The 23,906-nt window shown below is 33.2% G+C and overlaps 4 protein-coding genes and 1 pseudogene across 5 annotated transcripts; 3 read left to right on the top strand and 2 right to left on the bottom strand.

Annotated features, from left to right (window-relative positions):
* Positions 1-1,996: 1,996 nt before the first annotated feature.
* PAP29 (purple acid phosphatase 29) lies at positions 1,997-4,173 on the bottom strand. Of its 2 annotated transcripts, none has more exons than XM_011101211.3 (3): positions 3,868-4,173; positions 2,722-3,116; positions 1,997-2,612 (listed from the first exon to the last, which is right to left on the bottom strand). In XM_011101211.3, exons 1-3 carry the CDS (start codon positions 3,902-3,904, stop codon positions 2,142-2,144), a joined length of 903 nt encoding a protein of 300 aa, XP_011099513.1. In that variant the 5' UTR covers positions 3,905-4,173; the 3' UTR covers positions 1,997-2,141. The 2 variants fall into 2 exon arrangements, with proteins under 2 accessions (XP_011099513.1, XP_011099498.2); XM_011101196.3 differs by having other exon boundaries at positions 3,467-4,169.
* A 1,669-nt stretch (positions 4,174-5,842) lies between these two features.
* Positions 5,843-5,934, top strand: LOC148789116 (U6 spliceosomal RNA; annotated as a pseudogene).
* A 104-nt stretch (positions 5,935-6,038) lies between these two features.
* Positions 6,039-7,517, top strand: LOC105178962 (uncharacterized). The gene has a single exon (XM_011102549.3). The coding sequence runs from the start codon at positions 6,555-6,557 to the stop codon at positions 7,368-7,370; it is 816 nt and encodes a 271-aa protein (XP_011100851.1). The 5' UTR covers positions 6,039-6,554; the 3' UTR covers positions 7,371-7,517.
* A 3,664-nt stretch (positions 7,518-11,181) lies between these two features.
* On the bottom strand, positions 11,182-13,031 carry LOC105177924 (putative cytokinin riboside 5'-monophosphate phosphoribohydrolase LOGL10). Its single transcript, XM_011101233.3, has 6 exons — positions 12,763-13,031; positions 12,531-12,628; positions 12,320-12,350; positions 12,049-12,219; positions 11,633-11,776; positions 11,182-11,477 (listed from the first exon to the last, which is right to left on the bottom strand). The coding sequence occupies exons 1-6, from the start codon at positions 12,880-12,882 to the stop codon at positions 11,376-11,378; spliced, it is 666 nt and encodes a 221-aa protein (XP_011099535.1). The 5' UTR covers positions 12,883-13,031; the 3' UTR covers positions 11,182-11,375.
* A 5,614-nt stretch (positions 13,032-18,645) lies between these two features.
* On the top strand, positions 18,646-19,881 carry LOC105177931 (uncharacterized). The gene has a single exon (XM_011101245.3). It carries the CDS (start codon positions 18,989-18,991, stop codon positions 19,685-19,687), a length of 699 nt encoding a protein of 232 aa, XP_011099547.1. The 5' UTR covers positions 18,646-18,988; the 3' UTR covers positions 19,688-19,881.
* Positions 19,882-23,906: the final 4,025 nt, after the last annotated feature.

Raw genomic sequence — 23,906 nt, 5'->3', positions numbered from 1 at the left:
AATAAGTTGAATTATAGAAACGGAAAAGGCCAATGGGATGACCTTAGCTACAATCAACTATTAGCTTCATTGTAATTCAGCAATAAAGATATCAAGACGTCAGTAACTATCTGGAAACAATCTGTCCCATGGCCTTTTCCGTTCACATATCAATTATAATCAACTATTAGATCATATATCTCATGCTAAGCTGTCACAAATTCTCTGTGCTTGTCCTCGTAGATTTGAAAAGTTGGATGGAAGATAACAATGCTCAACTTGTCAAAGGAGGAAATATTTCTAGCAGGAGTAAGTAGTTCACTCTGTGTGCCTATACCATAAGCAAACACAGCTGGTGAAACTGATATCATGAGGTCATCAATGTGCTGATGGTTGGAAAAACCAATGATTTCTTTTGCGCCCCTGTCATAGCATTTAAATTTTACTTGATTCCATAATGAAGCAGAGTCCTTAAGATACTGTCAAGGTTCCATTTTCTGGACCTGTAGAGAACAACTAATAGGGAAAACAGGCAAAATTGTTGATGAATTGCCCCTCAACTGGTTTTTAATTTATTCAGTCAACAAATAATTTTCCACATGATCCAACATCGCTGATGCAAAGCATTGCATGTTCTTCTGCCACATTGGTTGAGCATAAAACTGCAAAAAGCTCAAGAAAACTAAGCCCTGCATGAAGAATTGGTTTCTGAGAAGGGTAGTTGTAAGCGATCTTATATTTTCTATGTTAAATTGCCTCCTGAGACCCAACAAGCCAGAACAAACTAGTCATAATCATCAATCAAGAAAGAAAAGAACAGACTAGTCATGACAACCAGACAACAAGAATGTGATTCCTCCGGTTTTCCCAACTTGATCTTATACAACACACATGTATGAAGTTTGTTTCCACCGCTCCTCGAAGCCAAGAAGCTGTATTAGCAATTGGTCAATTCCAACATAAAGAAAATCGCAAGTTGGCAACAAACAGCTGGTGTTCTATCAGCTTTACTTCTGCACCTAATCCTTTTTCTTTGGTGCACATCGAGGAGCATTTGCAGAGGCCAAAGTCCTCTGAGGGCATGTTCTCATCTTTGACAATCATGCATCAGAAACTTGATGCCCTCAAGCAGTTGTATGAGTGCAAAGATGATTTGCTTCAGCTGCTTCTCAGACAACAAGTACTCTCCCACAAAAGAAACAAGAAATGCGCAGAAAGCTTTCAAGTGATTCTCTAAGGCTATTGGATGAGTGCAGTGTGACTAGGGAGGTTTTCTCACAGACAAAAGAATATGAGCAAGAGCTTGAATAACGTCTAGCTAATGAAGTTAGAGCCTATTCTGTTGCTACAACGTTGACATTTCAAGTCAATTGACAAGTGTTCCAAGAATTTGATTGCAACATAGAACGACATGTTGGTATGTGGAACCCAAGCTTAAGACCGTGTTTCATTGGTTTAGTTGCTTAGAGAAGTACAAGAAATCACAGCATAAATGTGTTTGAGACCGCAATTTATAGCGTTTATCCTTCAAAGGCAAGATCAACACGAAATGTTTGCTCTACAGTGAGAAAGATGTTGCAGAACAAATGCATATAATGTGAAGGTGAAGTCACTGTGAATGAAAATGAGAAGATAGATACAGAATGTTTCTCCTGGACAACTACTGCAGGAAAGAAGCCAATCTTGGATCAACACTAGATATGCTCAAACAACTTGAGGCATTAGAATTCAGCCTGCAATAATCAGAAGAAAGCTCGCAGCTGTCTTCAGCCTCATGTTAAAAGCTAGAGTTTGCCTTCTCAACTATATTGGTGCTGGATACAATCATGAGGTCTCCTCATTTGCATCTTTCTAACTTGTATACATTGTTTGAAACTATATATTGAGACAGCTATCAGAAACTTTACTCCAGGAAATATATATCATAACTTTTTGTTGAAGTTCCAATTTTTGTCTTTGAAACATACATAAATTCTCACATGCTTAAAAGACTGCACCATAACAGAATCATCCCAAGTTCCAAAAATCCATAATAACTTAATTAAAAAGATTCATTACACAGATTAGGACAAATTTTTTCCTTCATAATTTTACTCTGCAATCCCTTTTATCCGTTTACTATGTTTGTTTTTAGCATGATCAAAAAGCTGCCAAAGAAAATCTCAATTTAACTTATGCTTACTGCCAGAGCTTTTGCTCCAGAGCACCTGACCATCAATAGCAGTTAGATGTTCATCATCAAGACGTTTCCATGTTTTGATAGATTTGACTGTTTCCCATGATCCTTTCTCTGTTTTCTCCAAAGATGCTACCACCATCCTTGCCCTCCTGGACCATCCAGCCTTCCCATAAGCATGATACCCAAAACCACCAGCATAGCATAGATGTATACCAGTTAATTCACCACAGAAGTCATTGAGATGATCGTGACCTGTGAAAACAGCCTTCACATCCCCTGCTGCCACCATGGTTGTGAAAAAGCCTGAATTCACTGATGCAGAGCTAATCCCTTCCTGTTTCACCCCTGTGAAGTTTGACGAATCGAAGCTTGCAAATTCAGGCAATGGAATGTGAAAGTATGTCAGTCCTGGAGCTGGACCTTTTTGTGGCTCTGGCTTGTTCACGTAAGCCCGCTGCATCAGAACAACCAATTGCATTAAATGAATGAACTACTTCAACATTAATTACTTATGAAAATTCCAATGAAAAGCTGCAAAACTCAAATGTGCTCCAGGTGACTACCTGAAGTTTCGAGGAAGTGCGTTCAAACCATAGCTGCTGAGACGGTTTAATCCAACCATAGCCAGGAATAGATGGAACAGTTGAGTAATCGCCACTATCCAGGAAGTAGAGATTGAGAACTGATTTATTTGCCAAACGAGAACCTTCAACTCCGTGGACCTCCAAATTGTAATTTCCGAATCCATCAATAACACGAGCTTCGGGAGGATTAAGCTGAGACAAAGTATTCTTCATGCTGACAATGTGTTTCATCACACCTTCCCGGGATAAAGTAGACTCTTGATCATGATTTCCAAGAACAGCAGCCCATGGGATGTTTGCCGATACTGCAGGAGCAAAGGCAGCATCCATTGACGATGCTGCATCAGTTGCATCAAACCCAAAAATATTATCCCCTGCATCATCAAGTAATTTTGGCATTAACCAATCAATATTGATAATTAAAGTCAAGTGTCAATTGCTAAGCAGAGTGCAAAATTCGTCTTTAAGTAAAAACCATAAAATGTAGGACTGTATATGGCTACATGGCCAGAGCTAGAACTTCAGTGCAACTCTGCAGTAACCAAGAAGGAAACTTGATCAAGTCACATGAGGGCTGAAAAACAATCCTTTTTAACAAGACAAATACAGAAAAACAATAGAGGCTGCTGCAGAAAAATTGAAACAGGACAAGAAGCCCCGACTCTAAAAATCTAACAAGAATTATTAGGGCTTTCTCGCATCACAGAAAGAACAAGTTAGAGACCAGTGAAAACAATAAGGTCAGGTTTCTCGGCAAGAATAACACGGCGAATGAAGGCAGTGGTGTTGAGATCAGAGCAAGACGCCATCTGTTGCGGAAACACGTCCTCGCAAGGGGTTCTCTTGCCGTCAGCATAGTGCATATCTGCCACTTGTAGAATCCTGAACTCCCCCCTCTTACCGTCGAACCTCAGCTGCCGCCGCCCCCCTGCGGCGGCGTGGCAGCAGAGGAAAGCCACCCACATAACCACTGCCACCGCTCCCATCATCTTCGCCGTCCCACCCATTAGGAGAAGTTAAACACTAGAACAAAGTCCCAAACACTTAAAAAATAAGCAAGAAAAAGTAGAAAAATAGTCGAGAAGAAGTTCACAAGCGAAGACCAAGTAGCCGCAGGGAATTTACATCCAACTGTCCCGTCACCCGTGAAATTATTATGCATGGGTTTTCACAGAATTTGTCGCCTTTCCCACCTTGACAATGAGGGCTGGGGTAGGTTGGCCGTATAATCAATCTTTATATGACACCAATTTTTGAATTTTTTCTCATTGTATCGTCGATTCACACGAATTTGAGTCCGGGAGTAAGAGAATTATCCAATCTTGATACTCTTTAGTCTTTACTGATGGGCATGGACCCGATCTCTTCGTGGCGGGTTTGTTACGGTGATGACTGATACAACCGGCTTGTCTTTAATACCGAGGATCATTGTTTTTTTATGTTCTGGCGGGGATTCTGTGCGGTGTTGGTTAATCCTAGTTTGAGCAATAAATATGCTTGTCACTATATATGTACCATCAATTCTTTCTTTCCTTTTTTAATAAATTGAAATTATTTTCATAATATTTCGAGAAAAAATATAATTATTATGTGATATAAAAAACCTGCTATAATGTATTCATTTTGTTTCGCAGTAATGGGAATGCAAATGACATTGATCGTTCTCAAAGTGGGAGGATTCAATACATGAATAGATTGAGATGAGAATATTATTTTTGTATCTTAATTTAACACACAATTACGCGATCATTATCTTCTGAAAAATGGATTTACAGCCAACTTTTTAGACTAATTCAAAAAATAAAACGTTTCAAAAACCATTTCTTTTTTAAAAAATAAAAATTATTTTTCTAAGATTACTTGTAAATATATAAGTAAATTGAGGCAATAACTTGGAATAACAATCCACAATAGCCTATTAGCCATGATATGCTTATGGGCAAGCGGTCTTGGAATTCTTGATGCTTAATAAGTTGTGTTTAGAACAGTGTGAAAGATGATGAGCAAAATTGGGAAACACAATAAACCCTAAAATTTAAAGGGAAAAAATAACTACTTTAATACTATTTATTGAATCTTGTACAATGTCCAATGATGAGTATATATTTTGTCCTAGTGGCTGCAACTTACATGTTATGCTTTCGCCTTGCATGCTACCTAGGTTTCTATATATACTTAATTCTGCTGTTAAGCTTAGGCTGCCCATTACTTTAATTACGACCATGTTGATATGGTTAAATTCTTAATCAAGCTACATTTGATACAATCAAATTAATCACAAATCAAATATACAACACTTAGATGTATTTTACTTATCATTACGAATAATTACACCTCCTTCCTCTAAAGTTACACGCAAATCTCATATGGTTTGAAAAATTATATCTAGCACCTCCTCAGTTTACTTCCATCTAACAAATAAATCCCTTAGGGAATTATTTGTTAGACAAAAGGAAATTCCAGGATGCTAAATGTTATTTTTCAAACTACATGAGTATACGTATAATCACACCAAATCTTTCTTTTGATAATTTTTTCATATCAATTTTTGAGAGAGCCCAAAAGAATGTGCAAAATGATCAATTTATTTGAAATGTTAAATTAATTGTTCATTGTTTTATTTGGTAACTTTTTATTTAAATTTCTCGGGACAACTAGATAAGGTTAGATATAAAAGTTGTTCATAATTTTTTTAAAATTTATGATTATATAAATGTAAGTTTTAATTTTTAAATTTGTTATTAAGAGACTGAAAATTTTATTAATGGTAAATTTCAACCCACCTCTTGTTGTCAGAGTAATATTTACAAGAATTAATTACAGTTATATTATATTTAGTTTACTTTGATTATTGTAATAATTATGAATTTAATATTTTTATTAGTCAAACTAATTAATTAAATTTTAATAGGGGTAAGCCAAGTTGGTGTCTTGGCCAACTGTTGGAAGAAGAGCTTGATGTGTCCATGCATGAGTTATATATATATGGCATCAGGCTCTGGAAATTGCATTATAAGAAATTATCTAAGGAGTTGATAACATGAAACAAGAAATCCTGCCCCGGAAAACTGTTAAACGAGGACAGGAACCTCTTGTTCTCGTCCCTGTGGAGACATCCGATAAAATTGAAATGATACAGAGAAGATTAGCACAAGAATGACACGCATTAATCGAGAAATGCGGAACCTCTTGTTCTTATTTTATGCAAATGATTGATAAATTTAATGCACATAATCGCCATTTTCGGCGATGTTGATCATGCACTTGTAATAAATTTACCCCGCAACACGGACAATATATATAATGCAAGTTGCTGGCAGAACACAGACTACAGCAAGACAGGTTTAGTCATACTCGTGTGCGCACCTATGTATATTTTTCCATCCTTGTCTGAAGATCAGAAGCCTCCAGCCTAACATGACTAATCTTTTATTCGCAGCTTTGCGGTTGGGAGACGTTTGATGATAGGTCCATTTATGAGTCGATGGGCTAGACGGGTAACTGTTTATTAATTAAATCAAATTCATACCTGTCAAGATTCCTCATGCTTGTGGATCAGCAATAGTAGTGCAGCTAATTGAGATCTGTATGATTGAGTTTTTCATGTTCAAGATCCGTGGGACAAGGAACTCGTGCACAGCATTGTTCGTTGCAGGGATGAGACATTGTAGGTGGAACATATTCCTTTTGTTTTCTTTACCTATCTCTCTATATATAGCTCGTACCGATGAGATGGCTTCAACCACTCAACATCTTTCTCAATACCAAATAGTCTACATTCACCCTTAAAGAGTTGATTTTGGTACAAAAAGATGGCTGCTTTCCACTCTAGATCAAACAGTTTCCCGTCTCAATCTCATCCGGTAATGGAAAGCGTTGAAGATCATCTGTTGAGGTTAAAGTCCTCAGAAGCCGCATCAATGTCAGCCGCTTCTGTATGCGCAAACTTGGCTAGACTCAGAGATTTGCATGAAAGCATCGATAATCTGATTCAGATGTCTTCAGTCCAACAAGCCCTTTCACAGGGACAAGGCGAAAATTGGGTAAATGAGTTGCTTGAGGAATCTCTAAGGCTTGTGGACCTCTGTGGATTTTCAAGAGATGTTGTGCGTTCAACCAAAGAATCCATTCAAGATCTCGAATCCTCCATCAGGAGAAACAGAGGTGAAAACGCCACACGGGACGACATCAATGCTTATGTAGCCTCAAGAAAGAAGATGGACAAGATGGTCAAGAAATGCATCAAGAATTTGAAGAGCTTCAACCAAAGTGCTACACCACTCCCAGCCATCGGGACGATGCTCAAAGAAACGGAGGCCCTCGATTCCTCAGTCCTAAAATCTCTACTGATGCTCTTGTCCGGGGAAACGGAAGGATCAAAGCGAAGAAGTTGGTCGTTGCTTTCCAAGACGAAACGTGTACATTCCGAGACAGAGCAAGAAAATGGTGCTGATCAGGAGTTGTTTTCCTTGAACATGCACAAGTCAAGCAAAGGCATGGACAAGATCACACTGAAGCAACTGAAAGCAACAGAAATGAGCATCCAGGAACTAGAAGAGGGATTAGAAGCCTTGTTTAGGAGTTTAGTGAAAACTAGAGTTTCTCTTCTTAATATTCTCAGCCATTAGCCCTCTTTGATCATCAGTTTTGACCACACCATAATTAGAGTTGTATATATATACTTGTGCAAATGACATTATAAAAGGATACTGACACTACTCCTTTCTCTATACAATTCAGTGCGTGAAACCTCAACTAAAAATCTATTGCAAGACATGTCTGTCTATCTTAAACGTGTGGCGAATATGCAAATTTTAATTTCTGTGTTCGATAGATGCTGGACATAAAACCTTTCAGATGTTTATGAATGCTATATGTATATATAGAATCGATGACAGGCTTCACACATGTCGTTAAGAAATGGCACGTGATTTCACACGTATCGTTAATCAACTCCCAGCTTCCAAAAAAAACACCCTTCAGGCTTGTATTCAGCTTCTTGGAGAGGAAAAATGGCTCCAACAAGCATTTTTTCTTCTATTTATACATGTAAATAACCCACAAACACTTTTAGCCTATTTACAAAATATTTTCATCTTTTAGGTCAAAAGATGTCTCAAAATGCTCAAATATTGAATACTATTGTCACAAAGCTGCTCATTATTATAATTAATAAATAATTATTTATGTAGTTTATATAAATTTTATGAGAACTAGTAAAATAAATAATTTATTTATTAAATATATATTGATTATCAAATTATTTTTTTTAAAAAAATATTCCTACTATCATGTCCACCGTCAACTTCTGCCTGTGCCCTCGCTCCCACCGCCTGATTGTGGTCTACGACCTCGCCCCACTTGTGATAATTTTTTTAGTATTTTTTTAAGCCTTTATCTTTTCTATAATTTTATATTTATGGCAGTGGGATTGAGGAAGAAAGGATAATTTTTTCAAAAAACATAATTTAATATCCAAATTATCTTTTTAAGAAATAAATTATATTTTACGAATTATAATATGATTTATATAAATATATATTATTTTTAATTATAATATATTAATTTTATTAAAATATAGTTTTAAACGAAAATAAAGGTTAAATAATCTCTTAACTTTCATAAAACCTAATAATTTATAAAAGTCTGATAATTCTTTAATTTTAATTTATAATCTAGTAATTAATTTTATTAAGGGATAATTATATTTACACTCTCTCACCTATTGCCATCTTACACAAATCATCCTTGTCTTTTTAAAAATTATAGAAACCACCTTAACAGTTTTTAAAACAAAAAAAATACCCCTATTAATTCAGTCAAACTTTAATTTAAATTTTTAATAACAGAAATATCTCATGGATGTTTTGTAATTACTAAAAGATAGAGAGGGGTGTCAAACTAATGTTTATAGGGATGTACAATATGATCCTATATTTTTTTATTATTTAACTAATTTTTATTTTAAGTCTAAATAATTTTGTTATCTTTTTTATTGGATCTGTATATAAAATTATACCTCTTAATAGTTGAAATATTAAATTATTTAATTAATATATTAATAAAAATTAGTTACTAGGTTATAAATTTAAATTAAAAAATTATCACACTTGTATAAATTATTTTGAATTATAAAATTAAAGATTTGTTTTTATTTTTATTTATAACTAAATTTTATTAAAATTAATAAATTATATATATATATATGTTTATACAATATAAAAAGCATAAATATGATATAATTGGACATATTTATATGTATATATTTATACATTTATACATATATATTTTGATGGTGAGCGATGGTGGAGGAAGGTGAAAGGCAGGGCGCAAGTGCGACGAGATCGTAGGCTGTAATAGGGAGGTGGGAGGGAGGTGGGAGGGAGGCCATAGGCAAGAATTGAGGGTGGGCATGATGGTAGGGTTGGGAAGAAGGAATATTTTTTTAAAAAATTAATTCAATAATTAATATTTTTTAATAAATAAATTATTTATTTTACTAATTCTAATATAATTTATACAAACTAAATAAATTATTTTGAATTATTATTTATTTATTATAATAATGAGTAGATTTGTGACAATAACATTCAATATTTGAGGCATTTTTTGAGATGTTTGTGACATCTTTTGACATATTGCTCTCAAGTTGAAGTGATTAAAAAAAAAAATGAAAATATTGTGTATATAGGTTAGAAGTGCTTGTGTGTTATTTATATGTATAAATAGGCAAAAAGTGCTTGTTGGCGCCATTTTTTCCCTCCAAGAAGTCGAATAAATGCTTGAAGTACGTTTTTTTCCGGACCTTGACAGTTGTACTAACGGTTCTATCAAAACTTAACAAGACCAACAGTTTTAAGAATTTAAGGTTTTAGGACCAAAAGTGTTGAGCCCGTAAAGTTTGGGATCAAAAGTGATAATAACTCTATTTAGTGGGACCAAAAATGAGATTTTTCATGTGGTTTGAAGATGAAACTTTAAACAAGTATAACTTTTAATTTGGGTATTATGATTTAATTAATAATACATAAATTTAAATTAAGCATAACTAAAGTTTTATATTATGATTTGTTAATTTAAATTTTAAACTTTTTATATAGAAAATTTATTAAAGTATATTTAAACTAAAATATTAATTTTCTCTTATATAAGCAAATAGACTTTTGCAAACATAAAATAATTTCAAAAAATGTCAAAAAAGAAGTCCACATGCATTTTAAGTGTGTGACATGCACTCCATGAAAAGGGTTTTCTTTTTCTAAATTAAATATTACACAGAAGGATCTGGCACAGTTCATCATAAAATACAGGGGGTGTTATGCAATTTATCCTTTAAAGATAAGATGTAATTATACTATTTTTAGAGGGGTTTGGTACAATTAACCCTTTCATTTATTTAAAAAAAACCCGTACAGAAATTGGTCCACACGCACGATTTGCTATTAAAGTACCTTGTTTATTTATATTATAAATATATTTAATAATTATAAATTAAAATAATTATATATTAATACGCTTAATTTGACCAGTTGACTAGAATGAGTATTTTAGTCATTGTTTTTAAAAAAAAATAGACTGAAATTGACCAGATCATAGGCGATATGATTATTTATTTATAACATATGGATGATTTTTTATATTAAAAGTTTTATAGAAGAATTTTTTATATTTTGATATATGATATGGTTAAAACCCATAATAAAAGAGGTAAAAGTAGCAGAAAAGAGCAGAGGTGGACCCTCTTGCACGCCAAAAGGCAAAGGCTAAGGTTGTAAGAAATGTAAGGCTGCTATTATTATTACCTTTTGTTTTTTACCTGTTTGTTTCCTAATTACACCTCCTGCACCCCCACCACTAATCTTCCCACTATTCAACGACATATACAAAAAGATAGCAACACCACAACAAAAATAGTTGAAATACCAACCAAATAAATTAACCTACTTTGAGAAATTTTTTTTGTTGTTAATTTATATTATTTACTTGTTAATTTATATTATTTACTTGTTAATATATTTAGTAATGGAAATTTACTTGTTAACGAATTTAATAATGAATTATTTGAAACATATATTAAATAATATAGATTAATTAACAATAAAAGTCCAATTAATTTTGACATTAATTTTAGCATCATTCTTTTTGTAGTTATTGAGACATTTTCTTATAGTGAAAAATTATAATTTTAATCTTGTACAAATCTATTTTGATAGACATATTTAAATTAATTTTGATGAAGAAAAAAATAACCGACAAATGTATTCAAGTAATTTAGTCACGTGCACTTTTTCAACAAATATTTTACTTGCATGATAGCAATTTTCTCCAAATAGATATAAGTCCCAGCTCCAGTATTTACGAATTAATTAGTAAGGATTTAAGATAAACCAAGTCATAAAGTACATATATGACATAATAGTAAAAATTAAAAGAAACCAATTAGGCCACAAGGAAAATTCTTACGTTAATAAATTTGGACGAATCAAACCAATTACACAATAAATATGATATAATTATAGTGCGATTAGTCAATTTTCTTGAATTATACATCAATTAGAAAACAATATATTGACGGAATCCAATCTGAACTAGAATTTCTGCTTGAAAGCTTGGATACAGAAGTGGAGGGCTAGTTAACTAGGAATCTGATGAGATTGGAGGGAATTGTTGAGCTCCAGTTGTTCAACCTCCCAGAGTGCCTGAGCGACCACTCCATCATGCAGAGGGACGTACTCCTAATACCATACCACACACAAAAATGGACCCCCCCCCCCCAACCCCAACATGCAATAATGAATAAGAACAAAAACATCAACAAACATATGTGTGTGTGTGTGTGTGTGTGTGGTGGTGGTGATAAGATTGAGAATTACTGTGAGCGTGTAGGTACCTCAAGTTTTTGGAGTAGTTCTTGAGGTGTTGGTGCGGAGACTATGATATGACGCTGAGAGGGGTTAATGAAGCCATCATCTACTGCCTTGTCTATGAAGCTCAGCAAGCTGTTGTAGTATCCATCCACGTTCAGCAAACCTACCTACACTCTCCACCAAATCATCATCTACATATGTTTATATTAGATCAATCGAAGCTCTGACCATATCTGAATCGATTTTATCACAATGTGATACACTTATTTCGTGATTGGTGTCAATTTAATAAAAATTTTGTAATTAATTTGATATTCGACCCAACTAGATTTCAGTTAGAATTTTCCGGAGGTTAGAGCAATTACTTGAAGATCTGATGAAATTGTGTAGACGTCTGAAACTTAAAATTTTATATGATGAAACGAAGTGGGTTTATTACAGGCTTGTCGTGAATTCCGAGCTGAGCCCATGTAATGACTTCTAGTAACTCCTCCATTGTGCCATACCCGCCTGGAAGAGCTATGAAACAGTCAGAGTGGCGGGCCATTTCTGCTTTCCTTTGATGCATGTCAGCTACGGGCCGTACCTCCCCTACTGTTTCACCAGTTATCTGCAGCTCCGTTACATGCAAATATTGTTTTTAACTATTCGTTAATTACATAATTGACCCATATTTTTTGAATATTAATGGTGTATGTACTAAAACTAACCTCTTTGGACATTAACGTTCTGGGAATGATTCTGAATCAAGAAAGTCGTAAAATTAGGAGAGACAGCATATATATATATAAATGTATATAGCCCTTTTACAGACATATATATATATATATATATATGCATATATAGATGATGAAGTTGTTGACTAGTGTTAAAAGAAACTGAGGGTCCATGAATGTTTTCTGAATGTTAAAATGGACGTACCCTAAAACATGTCGTCCGCCAGTATGGACCTCCTTCGAAATCAGTCCCATCAACCCTGCGCTGCCCCCTCCGTACACAAGATCTATACTTCTTGAAACCTATTACACTCATCATCATCATCATCATCATCATCATATATTAACCCCCCCACCCCACCTCATAACTAAACACATATATGTACGTGTGTGTGTGTGTGTGTGTGTGTGTGTCGTTGTTGGGGCGAGTAGGGTACCAATTCTTGGCCCAACTGGACCGCGGCATCTCTGTAGCAATCCTTCTTGCCTGTACTGCTTCCACAGAACACACAAACTCTTTTGAATCTTGATTTCTTTGCTTTCTTGTCTTCCATCATATTCTCCTTCCAACTATATGGGGTGTGTGTGTACGTGTGTGTGTGTGTCTATGAGAGAGAGAGAGTGATATTGTATGGAATGATGTCAACAGTTTCTGCAGAGGGAAGATAGACAAACTATATTCTCTCCGCAGGTTGTACAAGAGAAACACGCAACGATTACTATATATAGACAGTAATGAGATTGGGTAGCAACGGATGCGTATACATATATCCCGTTTGGGAAATTTTAGTCTTGGTTTCACTTTAGTTAAATTTGAACAAATTATATAATAAGTGCAATACATTTATCGTGTCATTAATGTGCAGTCAGAAAAATTAACCAAATGTAATACAGCTACTTTGTGATTGATTCGATTCAACCAAACCTGTTACACACAAAAATTTTCTTTTTCTGTTCTGCCTCCAAAAAATATGTATATATATAAGAAAATAATATAATAAAAAAATCTTATCAATTTAAATTTGATCAAAATTAATTAAAATGAACTAGTTATAGAATCTCCTAACAAGTGATCACTTGTAATTAATCACTTTCACTTAATTGCACATAAATATTATATATATATATATATATATCATAAATATATTATACTTATTGTATAATAAATTCAAATTTGATTAGACCAATTCATTACGTTGAAATTTTTCATAAGGAAATTAAAATCACGTTGCCCTAAATCAAAAATTTTGGTCCACTTTTGAATTTTCTTCCACGTTCTTTGGGGCGGGCCTATTTTGAGACACATTCGTAGCTATTTATTGGATCACTTTATGGTCCGAGTAAATATTGTGCGGTGCATTGAATGTATATTGACCCCAATTAGTTACATTAATACCACAAAATCAATTCTAGCCAAGTAGGGTTAAGGTCATCATGATCATATATATGTATATAATATAGAGAGAGAGTTCCGAGTTGGAATATGCTAATAAAATGTCATTTATTGGTTTGTGGATTCTTTATTAATTAGTTAAATTTTATTATTTTATTATCTTTTAAAATTTAATAATAAAATAATTTTAATTGGTTATTTGGACAATCATTAGAGTAATTCTATTTTTGACGTTTTTTAAGCATTTACTAGAAATAAATATATAAGATGTTGTATTGAAAATTTAATACTAGCTAGCAAATTACAATTAATTCATAGATTATCTCAAATTAATAAATCAAGCACCATGCATATTTTGGCAATGAGTCGACCCAAAATTCATGTCCGCTGAATCAAGTAGTCCAAAACAATGGGTGTAGCAAGAATTGGGACTTAGTATGGGTCAAAGTTTTATGAATGGTGATGGGACAGTTCATTAGTGTAATTAAAGTTGTAATAAGGATCCATGTGTCATGTTTCCTTAATAACTCCACCCACAAACCCTTGTTAAGCTTATTGTGATCCAATGTGTTAATGGGTAGTTGCAAGGAAAAGGTTCAATTTCCACCAAGCAATTTCGTACACGACTTTCCCAACAGTCGACCCACGGAAAATGATTTTTTCCCAACTTGATAAGTTGGAACTTTATTGACTCCCAATTACGACACTAATAAAGACAAAACCTAGGCGGAATTATATTTTTAGTTTCTTAGTATGGAAGGTTTAATATTTTTAATTTTATAAGATAGAGAATTTAATATTTTTCAGTCCTCTATTTCACAAATTTTTTAAAATAGTTTAAAAATTGAGAAAATTCATCATATTTAACCCTATATTTTTACAGAATTTTCAAAAATTGAAAAAACTTGACGCATTTAGTCCCGTGCTCTATGCTTTATGGAAACTTGGATATGGGACTAAATGTATCGAATTTTTTCAATTTTAGAATCGTTTTAAAAATTTCATAAAGTAGAGGACTAAAAGTAACGAACCCATTATCTTATAAAACTAAAAGTGTAATGTTGCCCAAAAAGAAATTAGTAGGTTGAGGGCCCTGACCAAGATATATGAGTCATAACTGCAGAAAGATCAAAATATCTCCTATAACGGCAAAATATCCTTACAAAACAAGGATCAACATGTTTTTAATCGAGTTGGGTTGCACCTGGACTGGCTCTGCTTGTTGACCTAGAAACAGGACTGATGATAATCTTGTACCTGAAAGTTCAAGATCACGCCACGTGAATCCGTACAAATACAGATGTTTGACTCCGTAAGTACCACACAATTATTTTAGATTAAGGTAAGTTATTTCTACTTTCAACAAAACATTCTTCACTTGTCCTTCGATTGAGATCCCCTAAACTGACTTAAACATTAGAGAATTTTCATTGGGAATCACTTAATGAACTTAAGTTGCCTGACAATCTACCCTTCTTTCTCAAGTTCTCCAAACATTTACGAGCCAAACGATCCAGAAAACGACCTCGATCCCTAACCCGAATCTGGCCCAACTTCAACTTCCCTCCTCGTGGGGCTGATTTTAATGGCAAATGGAACAGTTGAGATTGATCTTTACTTGGGGGAATGCCCATTCTAGACGCAAGTACCAATTTTCAATGTCAAATTCCTGGATGCGTGCTGCAGGTTAAATTGCCTTTTTTAGGCCCATAAAGGAGGGTATGCTTTTTTCGGTCCCTCACTTTTCGAGAATTCGTATTTGGTACCAAAAATTAAAAGAAAGAATCACGAGGCTTGTCCCAAACCCCCTTTTCCTACTATTTTTAACAGCAAAATGCAAAGCAATCGCTAACTCCCAACTGCTGCTCCTCAAACCAACAACAAGGGAGTTGGAAGTTTGGGACGAAAAAAAAAAGAGCCGGTTTCATCATTCGCCTTCCGTCATCTCTTCTCAGCCGTGGTTGTCAAAACAAACAAACAAACGTCTCTACTTAAGGATAACTTAATGACTATTTGAATCAACATCGAAGTAGCTAGTAGAGAATAGATTACTTATCCTACAAGACTCAAACTTCAAAATTCCATATTATAGTAACTAAAGTCTCTATTGGTCATTATCTTGCATGTTATTCTTTAACAAGTAGGTAAACATTCCAATCATCCCTTTCGAAAATTCTTCCACAGTAAAGAAAAATATATGGCACGATGGCATGGTTCCTCGTCTTTGATAGCCGGCGGCCCTCTTCCTCGATCTCCAACGTCAAAACTATCATAAAAGTTTGTAAATATTGCTAACAAGTTAAAGTGGTTTCCACTCGCACAAGATTCAAAATGAGTCCAACTTTTTCATCATCGTTGTACTGCTAACACGATATAATTTACACTGTTTGATATTTTCATGCTAAAAAACTAGAAGCACGTGAAAGCAATATAAAAAAGTATGTAGAAAATAAACGTGTTTAATTGACAGCCAATTGTGCTTTGCACCAAGCATGCAAGTGAAGTCAACGTCCAACACTCATTACTTGTTCCCACCCATCCATCTAGTGGATCGAATACCAAAACCGTTGACTTGTATTCTGTGCATCACCTATGTCGGAAAACGATGCTTTTCTGGAATTTAATAATGTCTTCTTGTTAATTATCAGGGCCGTATGTAGATACTGAAAGTAACATTACCAGACCTGGGCTGACAATCAAGGAAATGGATTAGGCTCGTATGGCAATCAATGATCTATAAGTTCCAGCTTGAACGGGCCATACCTATGGTCCATTTAGTTTTGTTTCCATTTTTATTTTCAGTTTTATTAGTTTTTCTGCGACAAATAAAAATATGTTCGATATGAGAATTATTTGAATTTATATAATTTGTTATACAAGTATTTCATAAATCTTGTATTTTTACTGGCTAGATCGGCCTAGAATGTGGTTTGAAAAGTATGTTTTCAGTACACTAGACTGCAAATTTCATTGAAAATGGTTTTTGGATAAATCAACAAGCTTTGAATTTGAAATACTGTAAAATTGAAAATTAAATTTTGAAAATAAAACTAAACACCTCATCATTAGTGTCTAACCTATTCACAGCCCACTAGATAATCTTTAGTTTGCATGAAAGTTCTGCCGTTTGAATTTTTATTTTCTTTTGTTAATATCAACAAATTCGATAAAAATTTTGATTAATGAATGACTTATTTGTTAGATAAAAGCAAACTTTAGAAGTATTAGATATAATTTCTCAAATTAAATATAATTTTGTGGAAGGAATCGAAATTAATTATCAGTGGATGGCGACAAAAATCTTGATCCTAGATATGATTGTCGATGGAAATTAACAAAGCTAGCATTCACATCTACACCTGGATCTGAGTTCACACATGAATGAACATATGATCAACGACCCCCTCCCACGTTAATTACCTTTGTACCTTTGTAATTATCAATTCGTTGTCTGCATGCCAAGTGGTAATCACAGGTTGGAAGTTCGCCCCTCGTTAATTCTGTCGCCATGATCACAGCCATCTTATTAAGTACACTTCACACTCTGCTGGATCCCCCCTACAACTTGGATCAATCACCTCAATTTCAAACGAGTCCTCTCTAATACATAAATTCCAATGTAATTTTGTTTAGAAACATAACTAAATTAGCTGGAAAATCTAGTCGAGATCAAAGGAAAATATAGTTTTAGTCTTATAATTAAGTATAAACAAATGGTAATTTTAATTTTGTATGAATCCATTTTGGTAATTTTGTATTGTAATTTTATATTTCGTATATTGAAGACAAAAATGGCCCAATGACAAAATAAAAATACGCGTGATATCCAAGTAACTAGCCTAATCAGGTTCACTTTTCAGGCCGTTTTATCAAATTTTGGGTATTTTTGTTTTTAATATGCGAACTTTTAAAATTATAAAATAAAATTGTTAAAATAGATTTGTACAAAATTGAAATTGCTGCCCTTCTATACTTACGGGAAGAAAATTAATTTTTTCCTCCAAATCAAGTTGATTATATTTAAACTAGCCACATGATAAATATAATATTTTTTTCATGTGATTAACGCATAAATAATGAAAGGGACTGATTGCTCCTCACATGAAAAGTGTAATCGATTAGAATCGTCCAAATTTGATTTGGGTAAGAATTTTTCAAAGTAGCAGGTGAGGAATTTAATATTGTATGAGATTTTCCGTATTGCCAAGAAATGTGGAATCACACATTTAGTCCCATGCGATAAGGGGCTCAACACTTTTAGTCTTTGCTCTACGTGATTTTTAAAATAGTTAAAAAATTAAAAAAACTCGTCACATTTAGTCTTGTGCTTAAAAAAAATTTTCAAAATTATCTCATAGTTGGGAAAGCTAGACACATTTTTAGTAACATGTCCAACTTTCAGTGTAAAAATAGACGACAATGATACATAGAGTATATGTACCCATTAGTTATAAGAGCAGCCAAACTACGAACACACACATTGTACATGTCATTGCCGTCCTTTTTTTTTATTATTGGAACTTAGACATGAGACTAAATGAGTCAAAATTTTCAATTTTAAGACCATTTTAAAAATTCCTTAAAAGTATATCACTACTTAAATGTTTCGAATTTTTCAATTTTAAAACTATTTTAAAATTTCATAAAATATATAATTGAAAGTATTGAATTTCCTATTTTGTTTTATGAAACAAAAAATGTAATTAACAATCGACAAAATTTGATTGTTTAGACTTATAATTGGGCTCAATATTCAAACAAAAGCATGTGCAGAGGACACCATCTTATCCGAAATCTAATTACATAAATAGTTGTGTGAAAAAATTGAGATAAATATTGTTTTTATTATGAATGATAGGAGAAAATGTTTAAATTATTTAACAGAAACGTATTAGAAAAATGTAGCCGCGTGCATGCATGGAAGTTTCCTACTGCCAAATGTTGGGACCCTTAGCTGTAGACAATTACAACAGATCCGTACAAGGAAGGATACTTCCTGTCCTTTTCCTCTGCATCTCTTGGAACATTGCACTATAAGTACGTAAGACATCTTCCACTCATCTAATCAACAGTATACTCATCATCACGCACAGACAACGTGATCAAACACGAAAATTCTCCTTGAATAGTCTTTGTTTCTTGCGGGTCAAGATCAGTACCTTGTAATTTTCCTGTATGCATGAATTCTTGAAATCATCTTGCCTTACCATATATAGATAGACAGAAGAAGATTTCAATCATTTGCAGTACGTAGAGAGAGAAAATTAAGGATGTCTCGCCCCAATTTCGACTTCGATTCACTAAGCGAGTTGCACGATTCCGTGAACAATTTGCTGCATTCCCCCGACATCAAGCTCGAGATAATCCACCAGGGCCAGGAAAAATGGGCGCACCAGGTCTCTGAAGCATCCCTGAAAATGGCGGATTCTTGCGCTGCAGCCAAGGACCTCCTCCTCCTCGCTAAAGCCCATGTCCAGAACCTGCAGTCCGCGTTTCGCCGAATCGCCGCCAGCACGGCGGATCACTGCAGTTTCGCCCCCCACCGCCTCCCCCGGAAGCAGCTGAAGAAAGCGATCCTGAAAAGACTGAACTCGCTCAAGGGAATGAAGAGCACTTTCGCCGCGCCACCGGAAGATCCGAGCCTTGTGGTGGTCGTGAACTTGCTGAAGGAAGTGAGAGCCACCACGGCGTTGATGGTGGGATCACTGTTGTCGCTCATCGCCATCCCTAATCCGGATTCGGGGCGTAAGCAGGATCCTGTTTTCAGGATTAAGTACTTGACCCGGGTCGACAGCTTTAGTACATGGGAGAAATTATGCGACGTGTCTGACGTACTTACGATGATTAAAAGGCTTGAGGAAGTGGAGATAGTGGTGGAAGACATGGAAGCAGAGTTAGAGCGTATGTTGAGAAGGTTGATCACCACAAGAGCTTCGCTTCTAAACATACTCACCACCTACAAATATTAATAGCCGATACGTAAGCAACCTAAAATATATTTTCAGGGGCTGCACTGCAGTCACAAATATAGATTAATTAGTCTAATCACTTTAATTTTTATTTAATTTTATATATGTATTCTTTGATTCCCGTCTAATTTTTTGGATCGAGGGAATTACAATTGATGAATTAAGTTAATTATAATTTTCAAATTCAGTTGGAATCTTTTATTATAAATTGATATTGCATCTTGGGTTGCGACAACAAAATGAATCAGAAAACAATATATGGATCCCTTGTTGCAATTATCCAATAATCATTTGCTATAATTTGAATTCTTAATTCATGAAAATTTATTGGGATAAATTATCAATTAGAAGTCCAAATAAATTAATGAATAATTGGTCCTAAATTAAAGTTCATATAAAAATTAATGTTAATTATAAATTTCTAAGATAGATGAATCCCGAACCAAGTATGAAATTATTTCTTAATTTATTTGATTGGCTAATTGGACCCCAACATATTTAAATATGATCCCTTAGAAAAATGATTCACCAAATATCTTCAAAACAGATAGAAGTGAGCTCGAAGTCGAAAAAAAAAAAGCAAATATCAATAATTTGGTAATTTTAATTCACATATGGTGATTAAGCATATAAATTTGATACCCTGTATTTTTTAAAAAAAAATAAAATATTACAACCCTATTCTTGATATCAATTTTTTTTAAAAAAAAGTACAATTTTAGTCCTATAACTATAGAGGTGGCAACTTGATTTATATTGAAATCAATTTTGGCAGTTTCATCCTGCGATTAAATAAAATTGGCAGACTGAAGATAATATGAGCGAAAATTCATAAATTAACTGAAAATCCCAAATTAGCGTTTCACATGCACAACATGATGCACATATCCGTAAAAAATAAAAAATGTCACGTACCCCCATACTTGCATGACCACAACATCTGTGTTGAAGAATTTATGAGGCACTCGTCATTTGATTTAACTGGATCTCCTCCAACCTAAATATTCAAGCTAAAAGTGCCCCTATTTCATATGTATTATAACCACATGACGGCGCCGGAGGGCTTTGCCTGTGACAACATGCAAAGTTACGAGGTTAAACAGCAAAAGGCTCTTTCTTTTTACTTGACGATCAATTACGTGACTCGGAGACCTACCATCAGATTCCTCCATCCAAGCCTAAAATGTCAGGCACATGCCTCTCCCCGCTATAAGAGCTGGATCAATATAACTCATTCATATATATATATGATAGAATTTTTCGACCATAATAATACGCATGAGAATTTATTTATCATTTTCGTCCAAACATTTTTAGATATTGGAATTTAATTTATATGAAACGATCAATTAATTAATGATAAGAAAACGAATAATTTATTGTTTTCAAGTAATATAATAATTAACACCTACAAAGATAACTAATATTTGATGAAATATAAGATAAAGTAAATAGAATAATGAATAAAATAATGCAATTATTTATTTTCACTTTTTCTTTCGTTTTCTATTATTACCATTTTTTCTCCCCCTTCCACTAAACTATACCCCACATCAAAACCTCCACTAAAGAATGAGAAAGACTTTTCTTCACTTAACACTCAGCCAGTCAGAAACGCACACTTCAAGTACAAATACACATAAAATATTTTTATTTTTTTATTAAAACCCAATTGAATAAAATAAAATAAACGCAAGAAACACATGAAAAGATAGAAAAATGTGGATGGTGGGACAATGATAGAGTGAGACCTCAAAAGTAGTTATTGGAACATGACAAATAAAAATATTAATTAATTTAAAACAAAATAAAAATGACAGATCAAAAAATATAGCACCCTATTCAGCTATGGAAATATACCTCCATTTGAGCGTTAATTTTGGGTGCAAAGTCCATATTGTCCTCCCAAACCATGTTTTCTAATTTGACCAAGAATACGAAGCAATTTCGCAAGTTTCAAAATTGACCTTTGTGCACAACCAAAACTAAGGAAAGAACATCAACTAATTGGTTAAATTCGTCTTTGAAGGTGTGGTTTTGTGTGGGCATTTTTGTAATTCACTTTTCTTCAACTAATTATACGATCAATATATTAACTGTATTTATAGGCCTCCCTCAACGTGGAGTTAATGTCAGTGCATTAATTCAAAAATGAACATAAATATTTATGGAGTTTATACAGATTTTATCAGTTATATAAAAAATATTTTACCAGTTATGTAAAAAATACAAAAATTATAAATTTATGGAGTTTATACAGATTTGTACCCAGTATAAAAATCATGAATTTTGAGTAGTGTTTATTTTAAATAAAATAATTCAGATTATATTTAGAAAAATAATTGTAATATAAATATCTTATGGATGTAAATAATAAGGGCATTTTCATATAAAAAAATTAGTGTATATCATAAGGGACTATTTTGTTACGTTTTATAATTCAGGGGTATAAATGTCTTTTATACATAGTTCAAGATGCAAAGCGTATTTAACCCTTTAAAAAAATGAACATTTTCGTAATTGGTATTTCTCCAATTAGTTGAATGGTGAAAACATTAAGGTGTTGTTTTTGGTATTTATAGGGCACCCTCAAGGTGAAGTTAGATGTAATTGGTGTTTTTCAAGAGTGGGCATTTTTGTAATTGACCTTCCCCAATTAATTACACGGTGAACACATTAACTTCTTCGTTGCTATTTATAGGCCTTCCTGTAGGTGAAGTTAAAGCTATTGCATTAATTGCAATAGGGTGAATTCCCCATTGCATCCGCCATCCAATTCCTCTCATGTACTGTAGTTGGTGTTTTTCAATAGTGGCCATTTTGTAATGGGTAATTACACTTTCTGTTTTCTAAAATATGGTATAATTACATGTAGATTTCTTGTAATTTGAAAAATTTTATCCTGTATTCTCGAAATTTTCTTTTGTCCAACAAATAAGTTCATCTATTCGTAAAAATTCAATGAATTTAATGATATTAACAAAAATTTGAATGAAAATTGATATTTACTCTTAATTGACTTATAACTGACTTATTACAAGTCAAACAGTTTTGGACTAAACTACCCTTATAATGATGAAAGTATACCTCCTCACACTAGAAAACAAAAGATTATTGGCTACAATTTTAATAGCTATGGACTAAAAATCATAATAAATACCTTTTTATTGACTATGATTAAGTAAAATCGATGGAAAAATATATATTTTTCATAAACAAAAAAGAAGTTATTTATCATGGCTAACTGGTAAAAGTATTTGCCATGACTTTTAGTCAGGACAAATGATTTAGCTACCTTCGCAGATACCACGGCCAACAACCATTGCATGGCGTGGTTAAGGATTATTTGCTACGACTATTTTGTTATTGATTAAATATTTTATAGTATCACATGCATTAACGCGCAAAAATGTACGAGGGTAATTTGTAGTGTCACATGGCTATTTTGTATTTTTTTTTTGTTTTTTATTAATATCCATACAATTTAGTTAATTTTAACCAACGAAGTGACTTATTTGTTAGACGAAAGTAAATCTCAAAAGTGTTGATGTAATTTTTCAAATTATAGGGATTTACGTGTAATTATACCAAATTTTATGAGAATGGATTATAATTATCCCCATTTGTAACAATTTGCATGAAGATTTGGGTATTGAAAGAAATAATAAAGTTTATTTTCCAAAAAAAAATGATAATGAATTTGGCCCTTTTTTATTTGACAAACTTCCCATTCTACAACAATTTATTTCGATTGCTGAAGGAATAATAACTAAAAAAAATCAAATATTAAATTTGACTTGTATTCAGTTTCATTAAAATTCATCCGAATTCAACTTTATTTCTAGTTAAATCAATTCAAATATAACATGTTTGGTTGATTAAATAGTTACTAAAAAATAATAAATTCTAGCAATATATTAAATGACGTGTTTAAAGCTTCCGTTTAATAAATAAGTATTTCAATTAGTTAAAAATTTATTAAATTTATTGAGATTAACGAAAAACTTAATAAAAATTATTATTTACTATTAATTGACTTATTACTGACTTATTGTATGTCAAACAATTTTTTCGACTAAACTACTCTTATTACGATGAAGGTGTACCTCCTCACAAATATCATCGTGTAAAGATGTATAAGTACAATTTAATCATAAAATAATTTATTTGACCTACATTAAATGAATACTAGATCATCGAGATTAAATATGAATTTTGA

This window comes from Sesamum indicum, linkage group LG2 (genome assembly GCF_026168435.1).
Source record: "Sesamum indicum cultivar Baizhima isolate 11 linkage group LG2, ASM2616843v1, whole genome shotgun sequence".
NCBI lineage: Eukaryota > Viridiplantae > Streptophyta > Magnoliopsida > Lamiales > Pedaliaceae > Sesamum > Sesamum indicum.
This window is presented reverse-complemented; position numbering and strand designations above follow the sequence as displayed.

Excerpts from the sequence above, each read along its gene's own strand:
- LOC105177924 (XM_011101233.3), bottom strand. The coding sequence starts at position 12,882 with ATGATGGAAGACAAGAAAGCAAAGAAATCAAGATTCAAAAGAGTTTGT. Across the intron at positions 12,351-12,530 it reads GGCGGACGACATGTTTTAGG|AATCATTCCCAGAACGTTAA; the intron begins GTACGTCCATTT and ends TTCTTGATTCAG. Across the intron at positions 11,478-11,632 it reads AACTACTCCAAAAACTTGAG|GAGTACGTCCCTCTGCATGA; the intron begins GTACCTACACGC and ends GTATGGTATTAG.
- LOC105178962 (XM_011102549.3), top strand. The coding sequence starts at position 6,555 with ATGGCTGCTTTCCACTCTAGATCAAACAGTTTCCCGTCTCAATCTCAT.
- LOC105177931 (XM_011101245.3), top strand. The coding sequence starts at position 18,989 with ATGTCTCGCCCCAATTTCGACTTCGATTCACTAAGCGAGTTGCACGAT.
- PAP29 (XM_011101196.3), bottom strand. The coding sequence starts at position 3,749 with ATGGGTGGGACGGCGAAGATGATGGGAGCGGTGGCAGTGGTTATGTGG. Across the intron at positions 3,117-3,466 it reads TGACCTTATTGTTTTCACTG|GGGATAATATTTTTGGGTTT; the intron begins GTCTCTAACTTG and ends TTGATGATGCAG. Across the intron at positions 2,613-2,721 it reads GCACTTCCTCGAAACTTCAG|CGGGCTTACGTGAACAAGCC; the intron begins GTAGTCACCTGG and ends GTTCTGATGCAG.